Consider the following 21,806-nt stretch of genomic DNA (forward strand, 5'->3'; position numbering starts at 1 on the left):
TGGGACAGGCTGAAGGGTAAACTACACTTTCCATTGATCAGCCTTGCTTCCTGTTTATACATTTCGATTAGCACACCTCTACTTGCTGGGGTAGTGACAGAAAATGAACTTAACTCTCACTCAAGACTCTCCTGAAGATGGAAACATCTCAACTTTTGATTTGCCATGCCTCCTTTGAATCTTGGATATTTCTAATAAGTTCAATCTTATGAACCTAAACACAAATGTAACCTTATTAGCCCATTCACGGTGGGATAACTTTTTAACGCCAGGAATTAGCCTGGTGAATCTCTTCTGGGCTGATTCCAATGATAGTCCATCCTAACTTCAATAAGGGGACAAAAATTGATCAAAGTTCCAAGTAAGTTTATTATCAAAGTACATATGGCTTTTTAAAGAGATGACTTTTTAAAGTAGCTTTTGGTTGAGCCCACTAGGAGAAAGGCAACTCTGGATTGGGTGCAGTGTAATGAATTAGATTTGATTAGGGAGCTTAAGGTAAGAGAACTTTTAAGAGGCAGTAATCATAATATGGACCCGGCTGGTGGCGTAGTGCCATCAGTGCCGGACTTCGGGACGAAAGATCTCTGTTTGGAAACTCACCTGGCAGAAGGCAATGGCAAACCACTGCTGTAACTTGCCTCGTATGTGGTTCCCCACTACGTCAGAGAGGGGTGGAGGGAAATCGTCTACTAACTGGAGAAACTCCAGATGCGACTACCTTTCCTAATCATAATATAGAATTAAACCTGCAGTTTGAGAGGGAGAAGATAAAGTCAGATGTATCAATATTACAATGGAGTAAAGGAAATTACAGAGCCACAAGAGAAGAGCTGGCCAAAGCTGATTGGAAGGGGACACTGGCAGGGATAATGGCAGAACAGCAATGGCTGGAGTTTCTAGGGGTAATTTGAAAGACGCAAGATAGATACATCTCAAAGATGAAGAAGTATACTAAAGGAAGAATGATGCATCCGTAATTGTCAAGGAAAGTGAAAGCAGCACAGAAGGAAAAGAGAGACCATATAATATAGCAAAAGTTAGTGGGAAGTTAGAACACTGGGAAGCTTTTAAAAACCAACAGAAGGCCGTTAAGTGTGAAAAGATGAAATATGAAGGTAAGCTAGCCAATAATATATAAGAGGATACCAAAAGTTTATTTCAGATATATAAAGAGCAAAAGAGAGGCAAGAGTGGATATTGGACCACTGGAAAATTACGTTAGAGAGGTCGTAATGGGGAACAAAGACGGCAGACAGTTATTATGTATTTTACTTCAGTCTTCACTGTGGAAGATACGAGCAGTATGCTAGATATTAGAGTGTCAGGGGACAGAAGTGAGTGTAGTTGCTGCTACTAAGGAGAGTTGCTTGGGAAACTGAAAGATTTGAAGGTAAATGGGTCACCTGGAGCAGATTGGCATAAACATAGGAGGTTAGATGGCCTGTTCCCTTGCTGTGTTGCTCTAGCTTTAATCTGTGAGTGATTTCACATAAAATAAATAATAATCTGTAGGTTATGAGTAGAATATCACGATTACCATATTTGTTTAGTTCCACCCTCCCTTCTCCATTCTTGTGACAGGAAAATTAAGAAAAAGAAACTTTTAATGTATTGACTGACCTCTCCTTAATGAAATTGGCTTCTGTGTTCCAGTGGGGCTCGAAGTTCCACAAGGGTGCTTTTCAGCTGACAAGGCAATTTCTTCGACAAGTACCATTTTTAGATTTTTTTTATCTTGCAAAAGGGGTTTCTTGGCTTTTGCCTGTATATATGCAAGTTTACAACTGCTGCAAAATGGATCTTAAATAACATGCTGCATTTCCTTTGCTATCATGCTGTTAGGGAGATGATATTTGCAGCATCAAGGAATAGTGATGAGGAAATATGTAACTACAAATAAAATGTTGATCTTAACAAAACTGGACCTTGGTTCCGAACTGAATATAGCCTGTCCCAAGGAGCAATTGACAGCATCAGATGAAAAAGGTTATACTTCTCTTTAGATCTTAAACGCTGTATTTTTGGCAGAAACTGCAATTTCAGTCTTCTCCCCTCCTTACACACAGCCCTTTTCTATAGTGCATGTTGGTATTATAATGCTCATTCATGATGCACTTGGAGAGATGTGTTTGCTGTCAATTGTCATTTCTCATGCCTGTCCATCATGCCTTTCTATTCCTTCCACTGTCAGATGCAACGCAAAGCTTGCAAAGATTCAAACCCATGCCATCCTTAATCAACGGACAAATTAAGAGGTAGTCTAACTTGTTCTCCGGTAATGATAAGATGGCGGCAGGCTTAGTCATAGTGGCCTCTCTGGATTCAACAAGTGGTGCAAATGTTTGTCTTAAATGTTTTTCTTGTGATTGCAAGACCCTGCTGGATGTTAGTAATACAGAATACTTTTAAGTCTGGTTCAGTAGTTCATTGGCAAGATCAATGACAGGATTTTGGTAGCCTCAGGCTGTTGTACCTCATGCTGCACCATTGCCTGTTGCGGCCACCCAGGGGAGGAGGAGGTGCCAGGGACAGTGTGGGAGAGAACAGAGATGCAGTGGGCGTGCTGAACACTGTGCTAGGTTGAGAGCTGGCCCCTGTGGTCCAGCTCTTCCATCAGCGTTGCTGTCCAGTGTTCACTCCCTGGAAGACGAGCTTGGATTGTCCTTGACTGCCACTGACCCAGTGCAAGATGAGGAACTGCTGTATGCTTGCTTTTGCGGAAACCTGGCTTCAGGACAGCATCCCATGCACCATCTATCTTCAGGCCATGCCAGTCGGGGACTTGTACTAATATTATTTTGTTGACATTATGTGCTATTATAACTATATGTGCAGTGTCTGACTGTATATGCTGTGCTTTGCACCTTGTGCCTCAGAGGAACGATGTTTCGTTTAGCTGTATACATGTGTATAGTTGAATGATAATTAAACTTAAACATGAATGTGGTATTGTAGCATAGCCAAGTTTCTTCATGTGGTCTATTACCCAGCCCAACATAGAATGCGAGGCAGTTTAAAGGTGGTCCATTTCTTTCCTGTTCCTGCAGAAAATTGCTTACTTGCCATGATATCCATCTTGACCCCACATCCAAGATCTGTCATGCCAGCTTCCACTCCAGAAGGTGAATGTTGTGGCTGTATGGGCTGCCTGTTATGTTTGTGTAGTGTAATGAAATATGTGAATGTTCTCAGGTCTAGAGGGAGACACAACTTGGATTTGACTTACTGGATGAAGAAAGGGTTACTGAGCTGATGCTAACTTCAAGGATTTGAATCTTGAGTGATGAACTAATCCTAATCATCTCTGTGCAGCAACTATTTTCTTTCTGTTTAATGCTGGTCTCTAGATGGCAGCATCTGAAGTCGACAGTCTTTCGTTTAGGCCCAAACAATCTGACTTTGTTGCAAATGATGGTTCCCGGAATGTTTTCAGAACAATTGTAGTCAAATTGCTTCTCTGATGCAAAAGATTTATTTAACTTTTCATTAATTTTCCCAATAGAAATTTGCCACTTGAACCTTTCAATAGTTTTAGAATCACAAGGGTTTTCTTAATGTTTTGTACTGGTCGTGAATCAACTTTGCAGATTGCTGTAAATCACAGTGAAAATTTAAAGGGGAAGCATACTTTAAGAGATGTACTTTGAATAAATCTACAGGGTGTTAATTAAATAAAGAACAACTGTACACAGTTCTCTTTGTTTCATACGCTATTAAATGAAGCAGCCTTGAAATTATTTGCAACTCATGTGGCCTTTATTTTGTTAGCTGTTGAAAGAAAGTTCAAGATTTTGCACCACAAACAAGGCACCTCATGTCAAATGATTTGTTTCCCAAATAAAAGCCTCGAAGCTTGATTTTTGGGTAATTATGGCATTGTTGAATTGTATGCCGTGGCAGAAAAGAATGACTGATGGTAAAGGTATTTGGTGATGTGTGGCAGTTTGCCTATGAATTATTATTTCCCCATCACTGCTATTAATATTTTCAAATGATTTTAAGCAGTTTTGAAGAACAGGTAAATTTATTTTTCTGTGGAATTTCATATTTTGGTGTTTTGTGAGGTTTTTTTTCTTCCATAGTTTAGTTCAGGCTATCAGGAGCTCTCGTTAAAACCCTTCATTATCAGTCCACACAATAACCTTAAATCACATTTTAAGGACTGTATTAATCAGGATTGTTTGCACACAGTTCCCTTTCACCGTGGATCTGTATTGGAATAATTCTTTTTATTGCTAAGAGGTTATTACATGAATCGAGATTCAGTCAGTTTCAGAAGTAATAATAATTCTGCAGAGAAAACAACAAAAGTTATGTTACAGAATGCAGAATGTTGGATTTCATGTATCGCTGCATTCTGGATCTGCCACTCAAGGTTTTTTTAATATATTGGCAAAGAGAATGCAATGTGATTAGGCACTCAGTAAGTGTTATGCATTTTTATTAATAATTGCTAATTGGTTTTATGGTTGGCACACACACTGAGATAGTGAAATCTTTTGCTGACATAGTGTCCAGATAGTCCAATCCATACAGAAGCATATTGAAGTAGTTCTGAAGGGAAACAAAACCGAATGCTGAATATTGTGTTAGTTACAGAGTAAATGCAGCTGCAGCTTGATAACTAAACTACAAGTGCCTTAAAAAGGTAGATTCAGAAATTAAGACTTCACTTTGTTCATCTTTATTGTATAAGTGGTCTGCACTAGTCTTTCCTTTCTTCCTCTCCACCATCAGATTTCTGAAGCCTATGAAACTCATGAACACTACCTCATCATTTGTCTTTGGTAACATAGTCATTTATTTATGTCATGCACTATACTTCTGCTACATATGACAGATTTCACGACATTGATAATAAGTGATTGAAAAAACTAGCCTTTGAGCCTGGTAGTGCCTGAAGCTTTTGTATCTTCTGTTCAAGGGCAAGGGAGAGCAGAGAGAATGACTGGGCTGGAGACATTATTGATTTTGTTTGCTGTTTTCCCACAGCAGCAGGAAGTGTCAATGGCTGATTGTCGTGATTAAATTTGGACGTTGTGTTAAACCATGTATATATGTTGTAAATGGGTTAACTGTCTGGACACACCCCTCTGCTGACTGCCCCTGTGGCTCCTCCCACAGATTCCGGTATAAAGATGTTTCGCCTTGCCCCTCCCCCTCAGTCAGGGGGCAGACACTCACCAAGGAGGTCGTATTGTACAGCGAATAAAAGCCTTTCGGTATTTTACCTAACCTCAGTCTTTTGGAGTTATTGAAGGTGCTTTCAAAGCATGGAACACGCTTTGAGACCCGACAAATTAGACTTCGATCCACAAATGCCAGAAGCTGGAAACGCTTTTGAACTCTGGCTGGCTTGCTTCGAAGTGTACCTAGAGGAGATTAAAACGACCGACCCCGTAGCGAAGCGCAGAGTTCTACTCTCCAGAGTCAGTCCATGGGTCTACTCGCTGATCAGAGACCAGCCGAACTACAATGGCGCAATGAGCGCCCTCTAAGGCCAATATCTGCGGCCGATGAACAGTGTCTATGCTCGGCACCGCTTAGTGACACGTCAACAACGGCCTGGGGAATCAAGTGCTGAGTTTGTCCGAGCCCTACAGACACTCATGCAGGCCTGCAATTGCCAGGGGCTGACGGCAGAACGGCATGCAGAGCTCCTAGTGAGAGACGCCTTCGTCACGGGGACCAGGTCAGTGTATGTGCACCAACGGCTGTTGGAAAAAGCCGATCTTACCTTAAGTTCGGCGATCGAGCTGACCGACATACTGGAGGCCGCTCTGCATAACTCTGAGGCTCTCCAGGCACGCAATCCCCCGATGGCCTCGTGGGCACTGCAGACCCCGCAACCTGCCGGCGAATCGACTTCGACTGCTGCCAGTCGCAAGTCCCTGCAACCCGCCGGCAAATCGACCTCGGCTGCTGCCAGTCACAAGTCCGCGAAGTGCTACTTCTGCGGACTGGAGAAACACCCCCGGAAATGCTGCCCGGCCTGAGAAGCTACCTGCTCCAGCTGCGGAAAGAAGGGCCACTTTGCGAAGGTGTGTAAGTCCAAACTGCGAGCGGAATCGAGCAGCGCCGCGTGCGAAACATGGGGGGTCACCATCTTGCCTGCTGCCATCTTCCCTGCACGCCGCCACCACGTGCGAGACATGGGGGCGGCCATCTTAGTGCCACCTCCCACCGCCTACGACCAACGGGTGCTCACGGGGCACCCCACCACGCCGGACCAAGACAGCGACTCAACCCTGGCTTCCGTGACCCTCGACCAAAGTGCTCCCCACCAGCTCGCAAGGTCACTGATGGACATCCTGGTGGAGGGGCACAGGACAAGCTGCCTGTTTGACACAGGCAGCAGGGAGAGTTTTATCCACCCGGAAACGGTGCAGCATTGTGGACTCATGATACGGCCGGTAAGTCAGAGGGTCGCCATGGCTTCCGGGTCATATACAACAGACATCTGGGGGGTTGTGTAGCGACACTAGTGGGGCAGGGCACAGAATATCGAGACTTTACGTTACTGGTCATGCCTCAACTGTGTGCCCCTGTGCTATTGGGGCTCAACTTCCAGAGCCACCTGAAAAGCGTGACAATGAAGTATGATGGGCTCCTCCCACCAATTACTGTTGTAAATCCCCAGTTTTGTAGGGATACGTCACATACCCTGCTACTGACCACACACACACACACCCCACCCAACACCATGCGGACTGCCGCACTACCGACGCCACTTGCGGCCTCTCCACCCTCAGGATCCCTTCCCCACCGCTGTTCGCCAAGCTGACCCCTGACTGTAAACCTGTGGCAACTAAAAGCAGGAGGTACAGCGTGGGGGACAGAGCTTTCATTAAGTCGGAGGTGCAGCGGCTGCTCAGGGAGGGGGTCATTGAGGCAAGCACAAGTCCTTGGAGGGTGCAAGTGGTCGTTGTTTGGAACAGGGAGAAAAATAGGATGGTCGTGGACTATAGCTAGACCATCGATAGGTTCACGCAGCTCGACGCGTAACCTCTACCCTGCATCGCGGATATGGTCAATCAGATAGCACAGTACAAGGTGTACTTGACCATACACCTAAAATCCGCTTACCATCAGCTCCCCATCCGCCGGGAGGACCACCCTTACACCGCCTTTGAGGCCAACGGCAGGCTTTATCACTTCCTGCGCGTCCCCTTCGGTGTCACGAATGGTGTATCTGTCTTCCAGAGGGTGATGGACTGGATGGTGGACCAGTGCCAACTGAAGGCCATGTTCCCATATCTGGATAACATCACCATCTGCGGTCACGACCAGCAGGATCACGACAATAACCTCCAAAAATTTCTCCAAGTGGCCAAAGCTTTCAATCTCATCTATAACAAGGACAAGTGTGTATTTGGGACCACCCGACTTGCTATCCTTGGGTGTGTCGTGGAGAATGGAGTCGTTGGCCCTGACCCCAACCGTATGCACCCCCTGTTGGAACACCCTCAGAGCCCTCAAAAGGTGCCTAGGCTTCTTTTCCTATTACGTCCAATGGGTCTCTAACTTTGCAGACAAGGCCCACCCCCTGGTCAAGTCCACCACATTCCCCCTTTCAGCCGCATAAAAGGGGACATTGCCAAAGCAGCAATGCATGCGGTGGATGAGACCATCCCCTTCCAAGTGGAGAGTGACGTCTCCAACTTTGCACTGGCTGCTACCCTCAACTAGGCGGGAAGACCAGTGGCGTTCTTCTCCCGTACTCTTCAAGGCCCTGAACTTCGGCACTCCGCGGTGGAGAAAGAGGCCCAGGCCATAGTGGAAGCTATTAGGCACTGGAGGCACTATCTCGCCGGCAAAAGGTTCACCCTGCAAACTGACCAGCGCTCAGTCGCATTCATGTTTAATAACCAACAGCGGGGCAAAATCAAAAACGATAAAATTCTGAGGTGGAGAATCGAACTCTCCACCTACAGCTATGACATCATGTACAGGCCTGGGAAGCTCAACGAGCCCTCCGATGCCCTATCCCAGGGAACGTGCGCCAACGTGCAGATCGACCGGCTATACGCCCTACATGTAGATCTTTGCCACCCAGGGGTCACCCAGCTTTTCCACTTTGTGAAAGCCCGGAACCTGCGTTACTCCCTTGAGGAAATCAGGACGATGACCAGGGACTGCCAAGTCTGCGCAGAGTGCAAACAGCACTTCTACCGACCCGAAAAGGCACAACTCATCAAGGCCACCCGCCCCTTTGAGCGACTGAGTGTTGACTTTAAGGGCCCCCTTCCCTCCACCAACCGCAATGTGTACTTTCTTAACGTTATCGACGAGTACTCGCGGTTCCCCTTCACCATCCCCTGCCCCAACACCACTACCACGTCAGTTATAAAAGCCCTGCACAAGCTCTTCACTCTGTTCAGATACCCATGCTATATCCACAGTGACAGAGGGTCCTCGTTTATGAGTGATGAGCTGCGCCAATACCTACTGGTCAGGGGAATTGCAACTAGTAAGACCACTAGCTATAATCCCTGGGGGAATGGACAGGTGGAGAAGGAGAAGTGCACAGTGCGGAAAGCCACACTCTTAGCCCTCAGGTCAAAGGGACTGCCAGTCTCTTGCTGGCAGGAGGTCCTTCCCGAGGCACTCCACTCCATCTGCTCCCTGATATGCACGGCCACCAATGCCACCCCTCATGAGCGGCTCTTTTCATTTCCCAGAAAGTCGACCACTGGGACCACCCTACCAACTTGGCTGACGTCCCCGAGGCCAGTGCTGCTTTGGAAACGTGTGGAGCAATAAATACTCCCGGATGGTTGAGAGGGTTCACTTACTTCAATGCGAACCCCCAGTATGCCTATGTGGTTTTACCTGATGGGCGGGAGGACACAGTCTCCATCCGCGACCTGGCGCCCGCAGGAGCACCAGGCCCCTACCCTGAACACTCCGTGGTGACTATTGACCCCATACCCACCGATGTATGTACCCATGAGACACCACGCACTCCAAACCCTACACAGACACCACACAACTCTCCCATACTGGGCACGACGCACATGCACGAGGGATTAACAGCACCTAACATGCTGGCACCTCAAGTCAGGCCGGAGCCAGCACAACTGCCATCGCCGATGCAATCACCACCGGTACTACGTAGATCACAGCGACGGACTCGACCGCCTGATAGACTTGACCTGTAAATATGCTTGTTTTAAATATTGTCAGTCACTTCACCCCGCGGGACTCTTTTTTTAAAAAGGAGGGGTGAATGTGGTAAACCATGTATATAGGTTGTAACTGGGTTACCTGCCTGGACACGCCCCTCTGCTGACTGCCCCTGTGGCTCCTCCCACAGACTCCTGTATAAAGGTGTTTCGCCTTGCCCCTCCCACTCAGTCCGGGGGCAGACACTCACTGTGGAGGTCGTATTGTACAGCGAATAAAAGCCTTTCGGTATTTTACCTAACCTCAGTCTTTTGGAGTTATTGAAGGTGTTTCAGACGTTGAATTTGCAAACATTTTGCTTCTCTTAGATAAATTACAATTTGATATGTCATGAAAGAACATGATGAAAAGGGTTGAACTGAATTGACTTTATCACTTACATCCTTAATATACATGAGCAGTAAGAATCTTTATGTTATGTCTTCATCTAAATGTGCAATTTATAGTAATTTAAAATAAATAGTATGTATAACAGGACAGTCAATATAACATAGAAATACAATTGTTTTGGCATGAATTAATCAGTCTGATGGCCTGGTGGAAGAAGCTGTCCCGGAGCCTGTTGGTCCAGGCTTTTATGCTGCGGTACTATTTCTCAAATAGTAGCAGCTGGAACAGTTTGTGGTTGGGATGACTCGGGTCTCCAATGATCCTTCGGGCCCTTTTTACACACCTGTCTTTGTAAATGAGGAGCATGAGTATGTACTGTATCACTGCATTGGATGAGACAACAACTCTGTTTACCTAAAGTACGAGTGAGTCAGAGATCTTGTGGCATGCACTGATTACAGGAGTTTGGGGATTGCAGTGTGGTCTTTCTAAAAGTAGGCAAGCAGTCTGAGATCATTGAAACAATTGATGCAGCAAACCAGCAAAACATTAAAACAAGGTAGGTGTGTTTGAAAGATAGAAAAACCAAATCTAATAGGTATAATCCACTTTACCACTGGTGCCTAGGTATGGATTATTAAATTAGTTATTCTAAGAGAGGGATTGTTTCCTTATTATAAGATACATTGAGAACCCAGGATATATGTCATATTCAGTTGCAGCAGTCATTTTGTGGGAGTGGATTTAAGTGGCCCGGGTTCATCTGCCTGTGTCCAGCTGGCTTTTGCAGAATAGGTCACTGGGTGCCAGAGTAGCATAGCAATTAGTGTGACACTGTTACTGCTCAGAGCGTCGGGATTGGGAGTTGAATTCCAATGTCATCTGTGAGGAGTCTGTATGTTCCTCGCTGTCGAATGTGTGGTTTTTCTCCAAGGTTTCCTCCCAACAGTACAAAGACGTACCTGTTAGTAGGTTAATTGGTCATTGTAAATTGTCCCTTGATTAGGCTAGGGTTAAATCAGGCGTTGCTGGGTGATGTGGCTCGAATAGGGCAGAAGGACTTATTCCACGCTGTATGTCAATAAATAAATTTTATCAAGTTTATTTACCTGAGACTCAAAACAGTAAGATTATTCTTGCAGGAACATAATCTATTGAACATAGATAACAGTATGTCATCCTTGTCAGAGTGAGAGCATACTTGCTGGGTGTAAAAAAATTATTTTTAGATTATTGCTGCAGCTATTTGTGGGTCTTCCTTTGTGATCTGTGGCTGAAGCACCTCCATTGTCGTCACAGTGTCTACCGTAAGGAATTCACTAGCTTGTGAAGTAATTTGAATCAGATTTATTATCACTGGCATGTGTCGTAAAATTTGTTAACTTAGCAGCAGCAGATCAATGCAGTACGTAATATAAAAGTAATTAAATAAATAACAGTATGTGTATATTTAATTAAAAATCGTGCAAAAACAAATAATATATTTAAAAAGTGAGGTAGAGTTCACGGGTTCAATGTCCATTTAGGAATCAGATGGCAGAGGTGAAGAAGCTGGTTATGATAGTTGGTATTACTTATTTGTCATTCTTTCTCAAACTTTTATTGTATAAGAGTTTACATCATTCCACTCAAAGACCAGGGAAGTGGAGAAAGTTTTAAATATATTCTACAATAGCATGTCTTATAGCAGATGGCAATACTCCACAAACGGTAGTGAGTTGAATGACCAGTTGATTTTGTTCTTATTGGAATTGATCAGGGAGTTTAGAAGCAGTTGTGGTGGATGGTGGTGGGATGTCAACTGGACCATAAATTAAAAGAATTTCTTGATCGTCGCCATGGGATCTTCTTCAATGCTTTGAATGTACTGAAGAGCTTTGGTTTAATCAAAAAATGCAGAACTGTGTCAGTATTGAATCAGTGAATCTTTATTGCATTCCCGACTGACAGATCAGAAGTTTGCAGCATGCTTGGGCTTCTATAATATCATGTGCTGCAAAGTTATGGACAGTTGATGGAAGTGTTCACCAACGTTCTGTCCAAATGAAAGTAAATAAAATTAACTTAATTATTCTTGATTATCAGTTTGTCAGACCAAATCCCTCTATTTCAAAGCACCTTCAGTAAAACTGCGTCTGGTTATGAGTAAGTGAAGATGAATTAACTAGATCAGCTTGATTCCTCATTTCTTTTCTTTCCATCTCTCCCTACCATAAAGGCTTGGATCCATCCCAATTCAGAGTGAACCATATCTGTCTTCAAGATGAAGAAAATGATGTGCTGCTGGGTGGCCCGGTTCAGCTGACCGATGAAGAAAAATACCGTGATGCAGAGAGGTTCAAGTTCATATGTCCAAACTGTGGAACAGAAAACATTTATGACAATGTATTTGATGGCAGTGTAAGTATCAGAATATATATTGACAAAGCATGTCCTGCTCCCCTTGGCTAAATTGAAAAAATTACACAGCCTAGCAGTGCAGCTGAAACATAGAGGCCATAAAAGGCTCGGGCTTGATCATCAAGCAGTCTACTTAATTGGGATGCTAGCTACCACTCTAAAACAGAGTCCAGATTTCACATTCACTTGCCTAGGTTCATCTGTCAGAGTCTCCTCAACCCAACACCCAACCAACTGGAAGAATGAGCATGGATCACCACCTCCATATTGCACAGCATCTTCATTTGAAATTTATAGGTTTGTTTTCATTATTGTGGGATCTAAATCCTGAAACTTTCAGTTCAGCAGTGTTGCGGGGTACTATAAATTGAAGAAAAATAGGGCAGCACAGTTGTAAAGCATGTAGAGCCGCTGCCTCACGGAGACAGTGACCAGGGTTCAATCATGACCTCGGGTGCGATCAGCAAGGACTTTGTATCTCCTTTCTGTAACCTCATGGGCTTCCTTCCGCACCCCAAAGATGTGTGGGTTGGTTGGTCAATTGGCCACTTTAAATTCCTTCAATTATTTAGGTGACTGGTAGAACCTGGAGATAGTTCAGAGTGTGGAATGAATTTAAAAAAAAAAAGTGGGATTAATGTTAGATAGGTGAGTGATTGATGGTCTGTGCTTACTAGGTGGGCCAAAAGGCCAGTTTCCAGGTTGTATCTCTCTGTGACTATAATTAATTACACTGACAGCACAATGGACAATAGATGTTTGCTTTGCCATCTTCTCAGACAATGAAAACTAAATCAGTGCTTCCTCTGTGAAATTAATGTAGGCCAGTTGGCATGAGTGTTTGAATAAGATTGAGAACATCAGTCTGGCTTGCTGTTAATGAGGAATATGGGCAGATAGAGAGTTGATCTCCACAGTAGTGCAATAGTTCTAATTATGTTGTGCTGGCAACAGAGATAAATTTTAGTCCCTCAGTTATCCATGTTTCCATGCTGTGGAAATGTTTGATCGCCAAAAAAATAACCTAAAGGACAACTATTTTCCTGTGAAAGTACTCACTCAGATCTACTTTGATCCTCTGCAACACACACAATGCTGAAGGAACTCAGTAGGTCCGCCACCATCAGTGGAAATGAATAAACGGTCGACATTTTGGGCCAAGACCCCTTCTTCGGGATTGTAAAGGAAGAGGGTAAGACGCCAGAATAGAAAGTGGGTGGGGGTGTGGGTGATAGGTGAAGCCAGGTGGGTAGGATGAGTATAGGTCTGGAGAGAAAGGAATCTGATAAGAAAGAAGAGTGGACCACAGGAAAAAGGGAAGAAGGAGGGGACGCAGGGGGAGCTGATAGGCAGGTGTGAAGAGGTCCATCGGATGGACCGCACGGCGTCTTCGGGCAAGACGAGGGGAGATGGTGTCTGCCTACTGATCAACACTGTGTGGTGCTCAGACACAGTGGCACTGATGAGCTCCTGCAGCCCGGACCTGGAACACCTGTCGGTAAGTCTTGTCCCTACTATCTGCCACGGGAATTCACCTCGGTAATACTGACAGCGGTCTACATTCGCCCCCAAGGCAGACGTGGAGTGTGCTCTGAACACACTGTTTGCCAACATCAGTGAACTTGAGACCAGGTATCCGGAGGCTTTGCTCATTACAGCCGAGGACTTTAACCAGGCCAACCTCAGAAAGGCGCTGCCAAAGTTATACCAACATGTCTCCTGCCCCACCAGGGGCCCGAATATACTTGACCACTGCTACACAGCAGTCAAGGACGTCTACCGTTCCGTCCCACAACCTCACTTTGGAAAATCAGACCATCAGGCCGTACTCCTCCTCCCGGCTTACAAACAGAAACTGAAGCAGGAGGTCACGGTGTCAAAAGTGGTGTCGAGTTGGACAGAGGAAATGGATGAGGTCCTCCGTGACTGCTTTGAATCGGTGGACTGGTTAGTATTCAAGGACTCAGCAGCTAACCTTGATGAGTATGCCTCAGCTGTCACGGACTTTATTTGGAAATGCACGGGGGACTGTGTGTCTTGCAAGAGGATCCGGGTATTCCCTAACCGGAAACCTTGGATGAATTATGAGGTCAAGTCCCTTTTGAAGGCTAGAGCTGCGGCTTTTAGGTCCGGGGATACCAGTTGCTGCACGGAATCCAGGCGTGAAATCTGGAAAGCCATTAAGGGCGCCAAGGGGCAATATCGAGCCAAGTTGGAAGCCCAGGCTAACCAGAGGGATGCAGGTGGACTATGGCAGGGTCTAAATGAGATCACTGGGCGCAAAGGAAAGGCTGGGAATATTAATAACTGTGGCGCTTCTCTTCCTGACAAACTTAACGTATTCTACGCAAGATTCGAACCGAAGAGGAGCGTCCTGCTCCCTCTGGATGAACTGGACCTGGTGGCATCGAGATTCATTGTCACCGAGCAGGACATTAGAAAGGCCTTCCTAAAGATAAATCCAAGGAAGGCGATGGGCCCAGATGGCGTCCCGGGACGGGTTCTCTGGGCCTGTGCAAGGGAGCTAGCTGGAGTGTTTGCTGACATTTTCAACTGCTCCTTGCTTCAGTCTAAGATTCCCTCGTGTTTTAAGATGGCAACAATTATCCCGGTGCCAAAGAAGAGCCAGGTGGCATGCCTGAATGACTATCGACCTGTGGCTTTGACATCAATTGCTATGAAGTGCTTTGAGTGATTGGTTATAGCACACATCAACCACAGCCTACTGGTCAACCTCGACTCTTGCAATTCGCCTACCGGAGCAACAGGTCAACGGCAGATGCCATCTCTCTGGCCCTACATTCCTCCTGAGAACACCTGGAGAATAAAGATGCGTTATGTAAGGCTCCTTTTCATTGACTACAGCTCTGCCTTTAATACCATCATTCCAAATAAACTGATTCCTAAGCTCCGGAACCTGGGCCTTAGCACTCAGATCTGCAGCTGGATCTTCAACTTCCTCACAGACAGGACCCAGGCTGTAAAAATAGGGGACAAGCTCTCCTCTGCAATCACTCTGATCACCGGTGCCCCATAAGGCTGTGTACTCAGCCCCCTGCTGTACTCACTGTACACCCATGATTGTGTAGCCAAGTTTCCATCAAACTCAATATATAAGTTTGCTGATGACACCGCAATTGTAGGCCGTATCTCGGGTAATGATGAGTTTGAGTACAGAGAGGAATTTGAGAACCTGGTGGCATGGTGCGAAGACAATAACCTACCCCTCAACGTCAGCAAGACGAAAGAATTGGCTGTTGACTTCAGAAGGAGTAGCGGACTGCAGGACCCCATTTACATCGGTGGTGCGCAAGTGGAACAGGTCAAAAGCTTTAAGTTCCTCAGGGTCAGTATCACAAATGACCTGACTTGGTCCAACCAAGCAGAGTCCACTGCCAAGAATGCCCACCAGCGCCTTTACTTCCTGAGAAAGCTAAAGAAATTTGGCCTGTCCCCTAAAACCCTCACTAATTTTTATAGATGCACCACAGGAAGCATTCTTCTAGGGTGCATCACAACCTGGTATGGAAGTTGTCCTGTCCAAGACCGAAGAAGCTGCAGAAGATCGTGAACACAGCCCAGCACATCACACAAACCAATCATCCGTCCTTGGATTCACTGTACACCGCACACTATTGGAGCAGTGCTGCCAGGATAATCAAGGACACGACCCACCCAGCCAACACACTTTCCGTCCCTCTCCCTTCTGGGAGAAGGCTCAGGAGCTTGAAGACTTGTACAGCCAGATTTGGGAACAGCTTCTTTCTAACTGTGATAAGACTGCTGAACGGATCCTGACCCGAATCTGGGCCGTACCCTCCAAGTATCCGGACCTGCCTCTCGGTTTTTTTTTGCACTACCTTACTTTCCCTTTCTATTTTCTATTTATGATTTCTAATTTAAATTTTTACTATTTACTATCGATTAGTACTCCAGGGAGCGCGAAGCGCAGAATCAAATATCGCTGTGATGATGGTACGCTCTAGTATCAATTGTTTGGTGACAATAAAGTAAAATAAATAATAGGTTACAGTGGGGAATAAAAGAAGAGGGGACGCGGACGTTTTTTTTTACTGGAAGGAGGAATTGATATTCGTGCCATCAGGCTGGAGGCTACCCATACAAAATACAAGATGTTCCACCTCTCCACCCTGAGGGTGGCGTCATCGTTGCACAAGAGGAGGCCATGGACCGACATATCAGAATGGGAATTGGAATTAAAATATTTGGTCACTGGCAAGTTCCGCTTCTGCTGGATGGAGCAGAGCTGCTCTACGAAGCAGTCCCCCAACTTACGACTGATCTCACTAATGTAGAGGAGGCTCAGGAGCACCGGATACAGCAGATTCACAGGTGAAGTGTTGCTGGAAAGACTGTTTGGGGCCTGAATGGAAGTGAGGGAGGAGGTGAATGGGCAGGTGTAGCAATTAGGCTGTTTGTAGGGATAGGTACTGGGACGGATGAATGGACAAGGGAACCATGGAAGGAGTGATCCCTGTGGAGAGAAGGGGGCGAGGTAAAGATACGTTTGGTGTTGGGTCCTTTTGGAGATGGTGGAAGTTGTGGAGAACGATGTGTTGGATGCGGAGGCTCATGGGGTGCAGTAGGAAAGGACAAGTGGAACTCTATCCCTGTTAAGATGGTGGAAAGTTGGGGTGAGTGCGGATGTTCAGGAACTGGAGGAGATGCAGGTGAGGGCATTATCAACGTTGGAGGAAGGGAAACTCTGTTCTATGAAAAAGGAGGACATCCACATTCTGGGAACAGATGCGGCAGTGACAAAGGAACTGAGAAAGGGAATAGCATTTTTACAGGAGATGGTGGGAAGAAGTATAGTAAAGATAATTGTGGGAATCGGGAGGTTTATAAAGGATGTCAGTCAACAGTTTGTCTCCAGAAAAGAGGTCAAGAAAGGGGAGGGAGGTGTCAGCAAAGGACCACGTGAATTTAAGGGTAGAATAGTTGTGGAGGCAAAGTTGATGAAATGCTCAGCATGGTTGCATGAAGCAACACCAATGCAGTTGTCAATGTAGCAGAGGAAGAGTTGGGGAGCATTACTGGGAAAGGCTTGGAACATGGACTGTTCTACATAGCCAATGAAAAGGCATGAAACATTGATGTCGCCTTGCAGTTTTAAAAAAGTCCTCTCCCCTTCCCTTTTCTATTCCACACTCTTGGCCTCTCACCTCTTCTTAAACCTGCCTATCACCTCCCCTCGGTCCCCTCCTCCTTCCCTTTTTCCTATGGTCCACTCTCCTCTCCTAACAGATTTCTTTCTCTTCAGCCCTTTAACTTTCCTACCCGCCTGACTTCACCTATCTCCTTCCAGCTATCCTCCTCTTCCTCCCCCCCCCCACCTTTTTATTGTGGCATCTTCCCCCTTCCTCTCTAGTCCTGAAAAAAGGGTCTTGGCCCAAAACCTTGACTGTTTATTCATTTCCACAGATGCTGCCTGACTAGCTGAGTTCCTCCAGCATTTTGTGTGTGTTGTTGTTTTGGTGCATCGGTCGGCAACCTTGCCATTTCTTTAGCATTTGTCTGTTTCTTACCACCAGCCAGCATATTTTGTGTGTGTTGCTTTGGATTTCTAGCATCTGCAGAATCCTGTCTTTGAAAGGAAGTATCAGCTTCTTGCTTTTCCTTGGTTATTGGTTTGTAGCCTGTAAAAAAAAACAAGCAAACAAACAACAACAACAAAAGAAAATTGAATCTCATCATTCTTGGGGCTGGAGATTTAGAAAATGATGTTGTTCAAACTGCATTTATCTTCTGAATGCAAATATTTATCTTCATTGAAAATGAATAAGATGGGACTTACCAGTTGACGTTTCAAATAGTTGACATTTCTGTGCAAGAAAAAGTTAAAATAAGATATTGTTTTTTTAAATATTAAATCTTTATTTCCTTTCCCTTCCCTTCTCCCAAATATCCCCCCCAGTTTAAAAAAAAGACTCCTTGACCTTCTGTACATCATTATCCTCCTCTGTCATCAAATGTAGAGGAATGCATCTCCATCCCAAACTGATGCCAGATATTTGTGTGACCTTGAATCAAAATCTAAAATCATCGGAAAATATTTAATCATCTTAGGTTTTTTCCCCCAAGGTTTACAACACACAGTAAATTATGAGACTGGACATCTTAGTCTTTGGATGGAAAGCAAAGGCACCCTTATCTAAATTAAAAGTAATTATTTTAAGTTGATCCAGAGGAAGAGCAGTTGGTTTGGATTTTTTTAGTCAAAACAATCTGGTTGCTTGAGGAAAGTAAGGAGTGGAGCTTGGCACAGAGCAATGTTAGTGAACATAATCCTTGACTTCCCTTCATTACAGCAGTAAACAAGATAGAGAATTAATTGTACGAACTTTGAGAATTTGCAGGTGGGCTGACTGTAAAGTGAATGCATCACTATTCTTGTGCAACTTCAGATATAGAACTTGTGTATAGACCGGGTTGAGTGAAAAATGTTCTTTTTTACTGAATCTTGATTATACAGAAAAATAGTGATGTTTCTTATCATTAAAGTATTTTGAGTTGTATTTCATATGCACCTCTTCTGTTCTGTAACAGGGGCAACAGATACAACCCAGTTTACTGAACTGCAGTAATGTTAATTGTGAAGCATCGCCTTTTCAGTATCAAGTGCAAATATGTAACAAGTTGACTTTGGACAGCAGGCGGCATATCAAAAGATATTACAGTGTAAGTACATGAAATCATATGTAGAACAAAGTCTTGTCAATTGTTCCTCTAATGGAAATGAACTCTGACTGTTCTTTAAAGGAGCTTTATTTCTTCTAATACTGCTGAATTAAGCTTGAATGATGTTACTTGCGTTAAGAAAAACGGAATGCATTTAGTTAAATAAAAATGGGATGCAATTCCATAGAAACTATATTTTGTGCAGTATTAAAAAAAGTTAACATTGATGTATAAACAATGCCTTATTCTACTGGTAAGAGGGAGTATGCATTGCAAATAAGCTTGTGCAAGAGAAACATTAACTTATCTAAACTGAGAAATGAATAGGAGATGTTTTGTGAAGCAGGAAAATTTCACCAGCTTGACAGTTGGCAGGCTGCCTACTGTGTGGATTCATGAAAGCTAAGAATTACACTTTCATGAAATTTTCCTCACTAAATGCCCTGGTTAATCTGAAAGATAACCCACTGATTTCAATTCATCCTTTGGCTGGGCGGTGCTTGTTACATCTTCATTCTGACAAAGCATTTGTGTTAATCATTTGGCCCTCTAGTAGACACTCCAGGGCTGGTGCTTTTAAAATAAATGTGGCTGTGATAGCTCTTTAGTCTATTAAACTTACAATAGAAGCAAAGAACTGGTAATTATAAATTCTGTGCAGTGCTTGGAAAAGAAAGTGAAAATGGATACAGCTTTTGTTGAGTTTTTTTGGAAGTTCGTTCCAGTTGCTCCCTTTTACTTAAGTGCCTGTCTTGGGCCTTTCTGCAAATACTTGAGGCAAAGAACTGCATCCGAAGGGCAACTTGAGGATTTATATTTTTCAAGGTGAAAGTAAACAGTACTTATGTAACTGGCTTTTTTTAATTTAAGTGTATTTTGTTCTTTGGGATCAATTACACGAAAAGAATGTTGAATGGTGCTACAATTCAGAGCAAGGGGGGAAACTGGATTTTCTCAAGTGCCCAGTTATTAGAGAACTGTAGAGCCACATGGGAGAGAAACAGACCCACTTTGCCCATGCTGACCATCATACACCCAGCTTACTTAATCACCCACTTTGCCCATGCTGACCATCATACACCCAGCTTACTTAATCTCATCAACAGTATTTGGTCGACATTCTATATCCCTCAACTGTTATGAGGGTTACCACCTCCATCACTATCTCTGCGTGTTTCAGATTCCACTTATCCTTTGGGTCAGAAAAATTCTACTTTGGGATCCCCTCTAGCCCTCATTACTTGCATATGCTTCACTTATTAAGAAAAACTGTACAAGATGAGTGCTTTACATTGGTGTCCCTTATTATGAAAATATTGCTGCCTATTTGGCAGCAATGTTGTTTAGTATTTCAAGTAGGAAAATTTATTTGCCATTTTAGGTATTAATGGACCATTAGGACACTGGGACTCTGACGAATGGGGAGGCATTGGTGGGGTGGTGGTCATGGGGGAGATCTCAATTATGGAAAATGAAAATCAATTGAAGTTGCTTGATAATACAAAATGAAATCCTGAACGAAGTTAACGATACTTAAAATTACCGGCAGATATTAAAGAATCTGGAACAGGAAACAGACTGCTGGACAAACTCAGTGGCTCGACAGCATGTGTGGAGGTGAAGAGGTGGCCAATATTTCAGATTGAGACTCAGCACAGAGCTGTTGTTCAAGTAGAATACAGCATATCTATTCTTTATTTAAACTCTCTTGCAATAAAAATTGACGTACCATTTTCCATACTAATTGTTTTCTAAATTGACGTATTAACACCAAGAAAAGCAAGATCTCCCAGAATACCAACAGCTTTCAAATTCTCAGAATAAAAAAAATTGAGGCTTTGCCATCTGAAACATTTTGTCCTCAGTAAACCTGGATATATTAGAGTTGATGCCTTCAGACAAATCAATGATACAAATTGCAAACACCTGCAACATCCGCATCATTTTCAATGGCACACGCATCACCCAAAAATGACAGGTTTGTGATCGGTCTGTTAACTTTTCCTCAATCCACACCGGTATATATTACCCTTATAACTGAACGGATTTTGGTAATTGAATTGGAAGCCTCCTGAGGGACCAAATACACAATATTAACCATAACCATTTCACTGGTTGGCACCATTGATAAATTCGAGCCATCTGGCCAGCCATAACTTTGTTCCATAAATTTATCTTGACTCCGCTATTTTCCAAGTGCCCTGTTGCCGCTTCATTAATGATAGATTCCAGGATCTTCCCTACTACTGATGCTCACATGCTGTTTCCCTGTTATTTATGTATAGTTTATGTTAACAATTTTTGTGATGTACTATACTGTTGCTGCCATAAAAAAGATTATTTTCACATCTGAGAATGTATGTGACAATCAGAATCAGGTTTAATATCACTGGCATATGTTGTGAAATTTGTTGACTTTGTGGCAACATTACAATGCAATACATAAATTACAGTAGGTGTATATATGTGTATTAAATAGTTAAAATAGTAGTGCAAAAACAGAACTAACGGAGGTACTGAGGTAGTGTTCATGTGTTCACTGTCCATTTCGAAATCGGATGGCAGAGGGAAAGAAACTGTTCCTGAATCATTGAGCCTGTGCCTTCAGGCTTCCATACCTCCTTCCTGATGGCAGCAATGAGAACAAGGCATGACCTGGGTGATGGGAGTCCTTAATGATGGACACTGCCTTTTTGTGGCATCGCACCTAGAAGATGTCCTGGATACTACGGAAGCTAGTGCTCATGATGGAGCTGACTAAATTTACACCTCTCTGCAGCTTACTTCAATTCCATACTGTTGCTCCCCTCCCCCACCCCAATGCTGGATGGTGATGCAACCAGTGAGGATGCTCTCCACAGTATATCTAGAAATTTTCGGTGTTTTTGGAGATATTCTAAATCTTCTCAAAATCCTAATGGAATGTAGCCACTGTCATGCCAATAAGTAAATAAACTTGAAACTGTCATGCCAATAAGTAAATAAACTTGTTTTGAACCAATCAGGAGACAGAGAAGAAAACATTTCTTTGCATAGATGGTAATGAATATTTGGAATTCTCTACCCAAGGGGGAATTGAGAATATTCAAGATAGAAATTGTTAGATCTTAAAAATGTAAGATTGGTCCAGGAAAGTGGAACTGAGGTAGGAGATCAGCTCTGGTCTTCTCAAATGGCAGAATAGG

General features: G+C 44.0%; 1 protein-coding gene across 2 annotated transcripts in view; it reads left to right on the forward strand.

The window, feature by feature from the left end:
• The window catches only part of pola1 (polymerase (DNA directed), alpha 1), a 301,055-nt gene that overhangs the window by 157,581 nt on the left and 121,668 nt on the right, over positions 1-21,806 (forward strand). For both annotated transcript variants that reach the window (XM_063049905.1, XM_063049907.1), the window contains exons 33-34: positions 11,738-11,919; positions 18,490-18,621. In XM_063049905.1, coding sequence (XP_062905975.1) covers positions 11,738-11,919; positions 18,490-18,621 — 314 coding nt within the window. The remainder of the gene's footprint in view (positions 1-11,737; positions 11,920-18,489; positions 18,622-21,806) is intronic.

Source organism: Mobula hypostoma, chromosome 6 (genome assembly GCF_963921235.1).
Source record: "Mobula hypostoma chromosome 6, sMobHyp1.1, whole genome shotgun sequence".
In the NCBI taxonomy this organism is placed as follows: Eukaryota; Metazoa; Chordata; class Chondrichthyes; order Myliobatiformes; family Myliobatidae; genus Mobula; species Mobula hypostoma.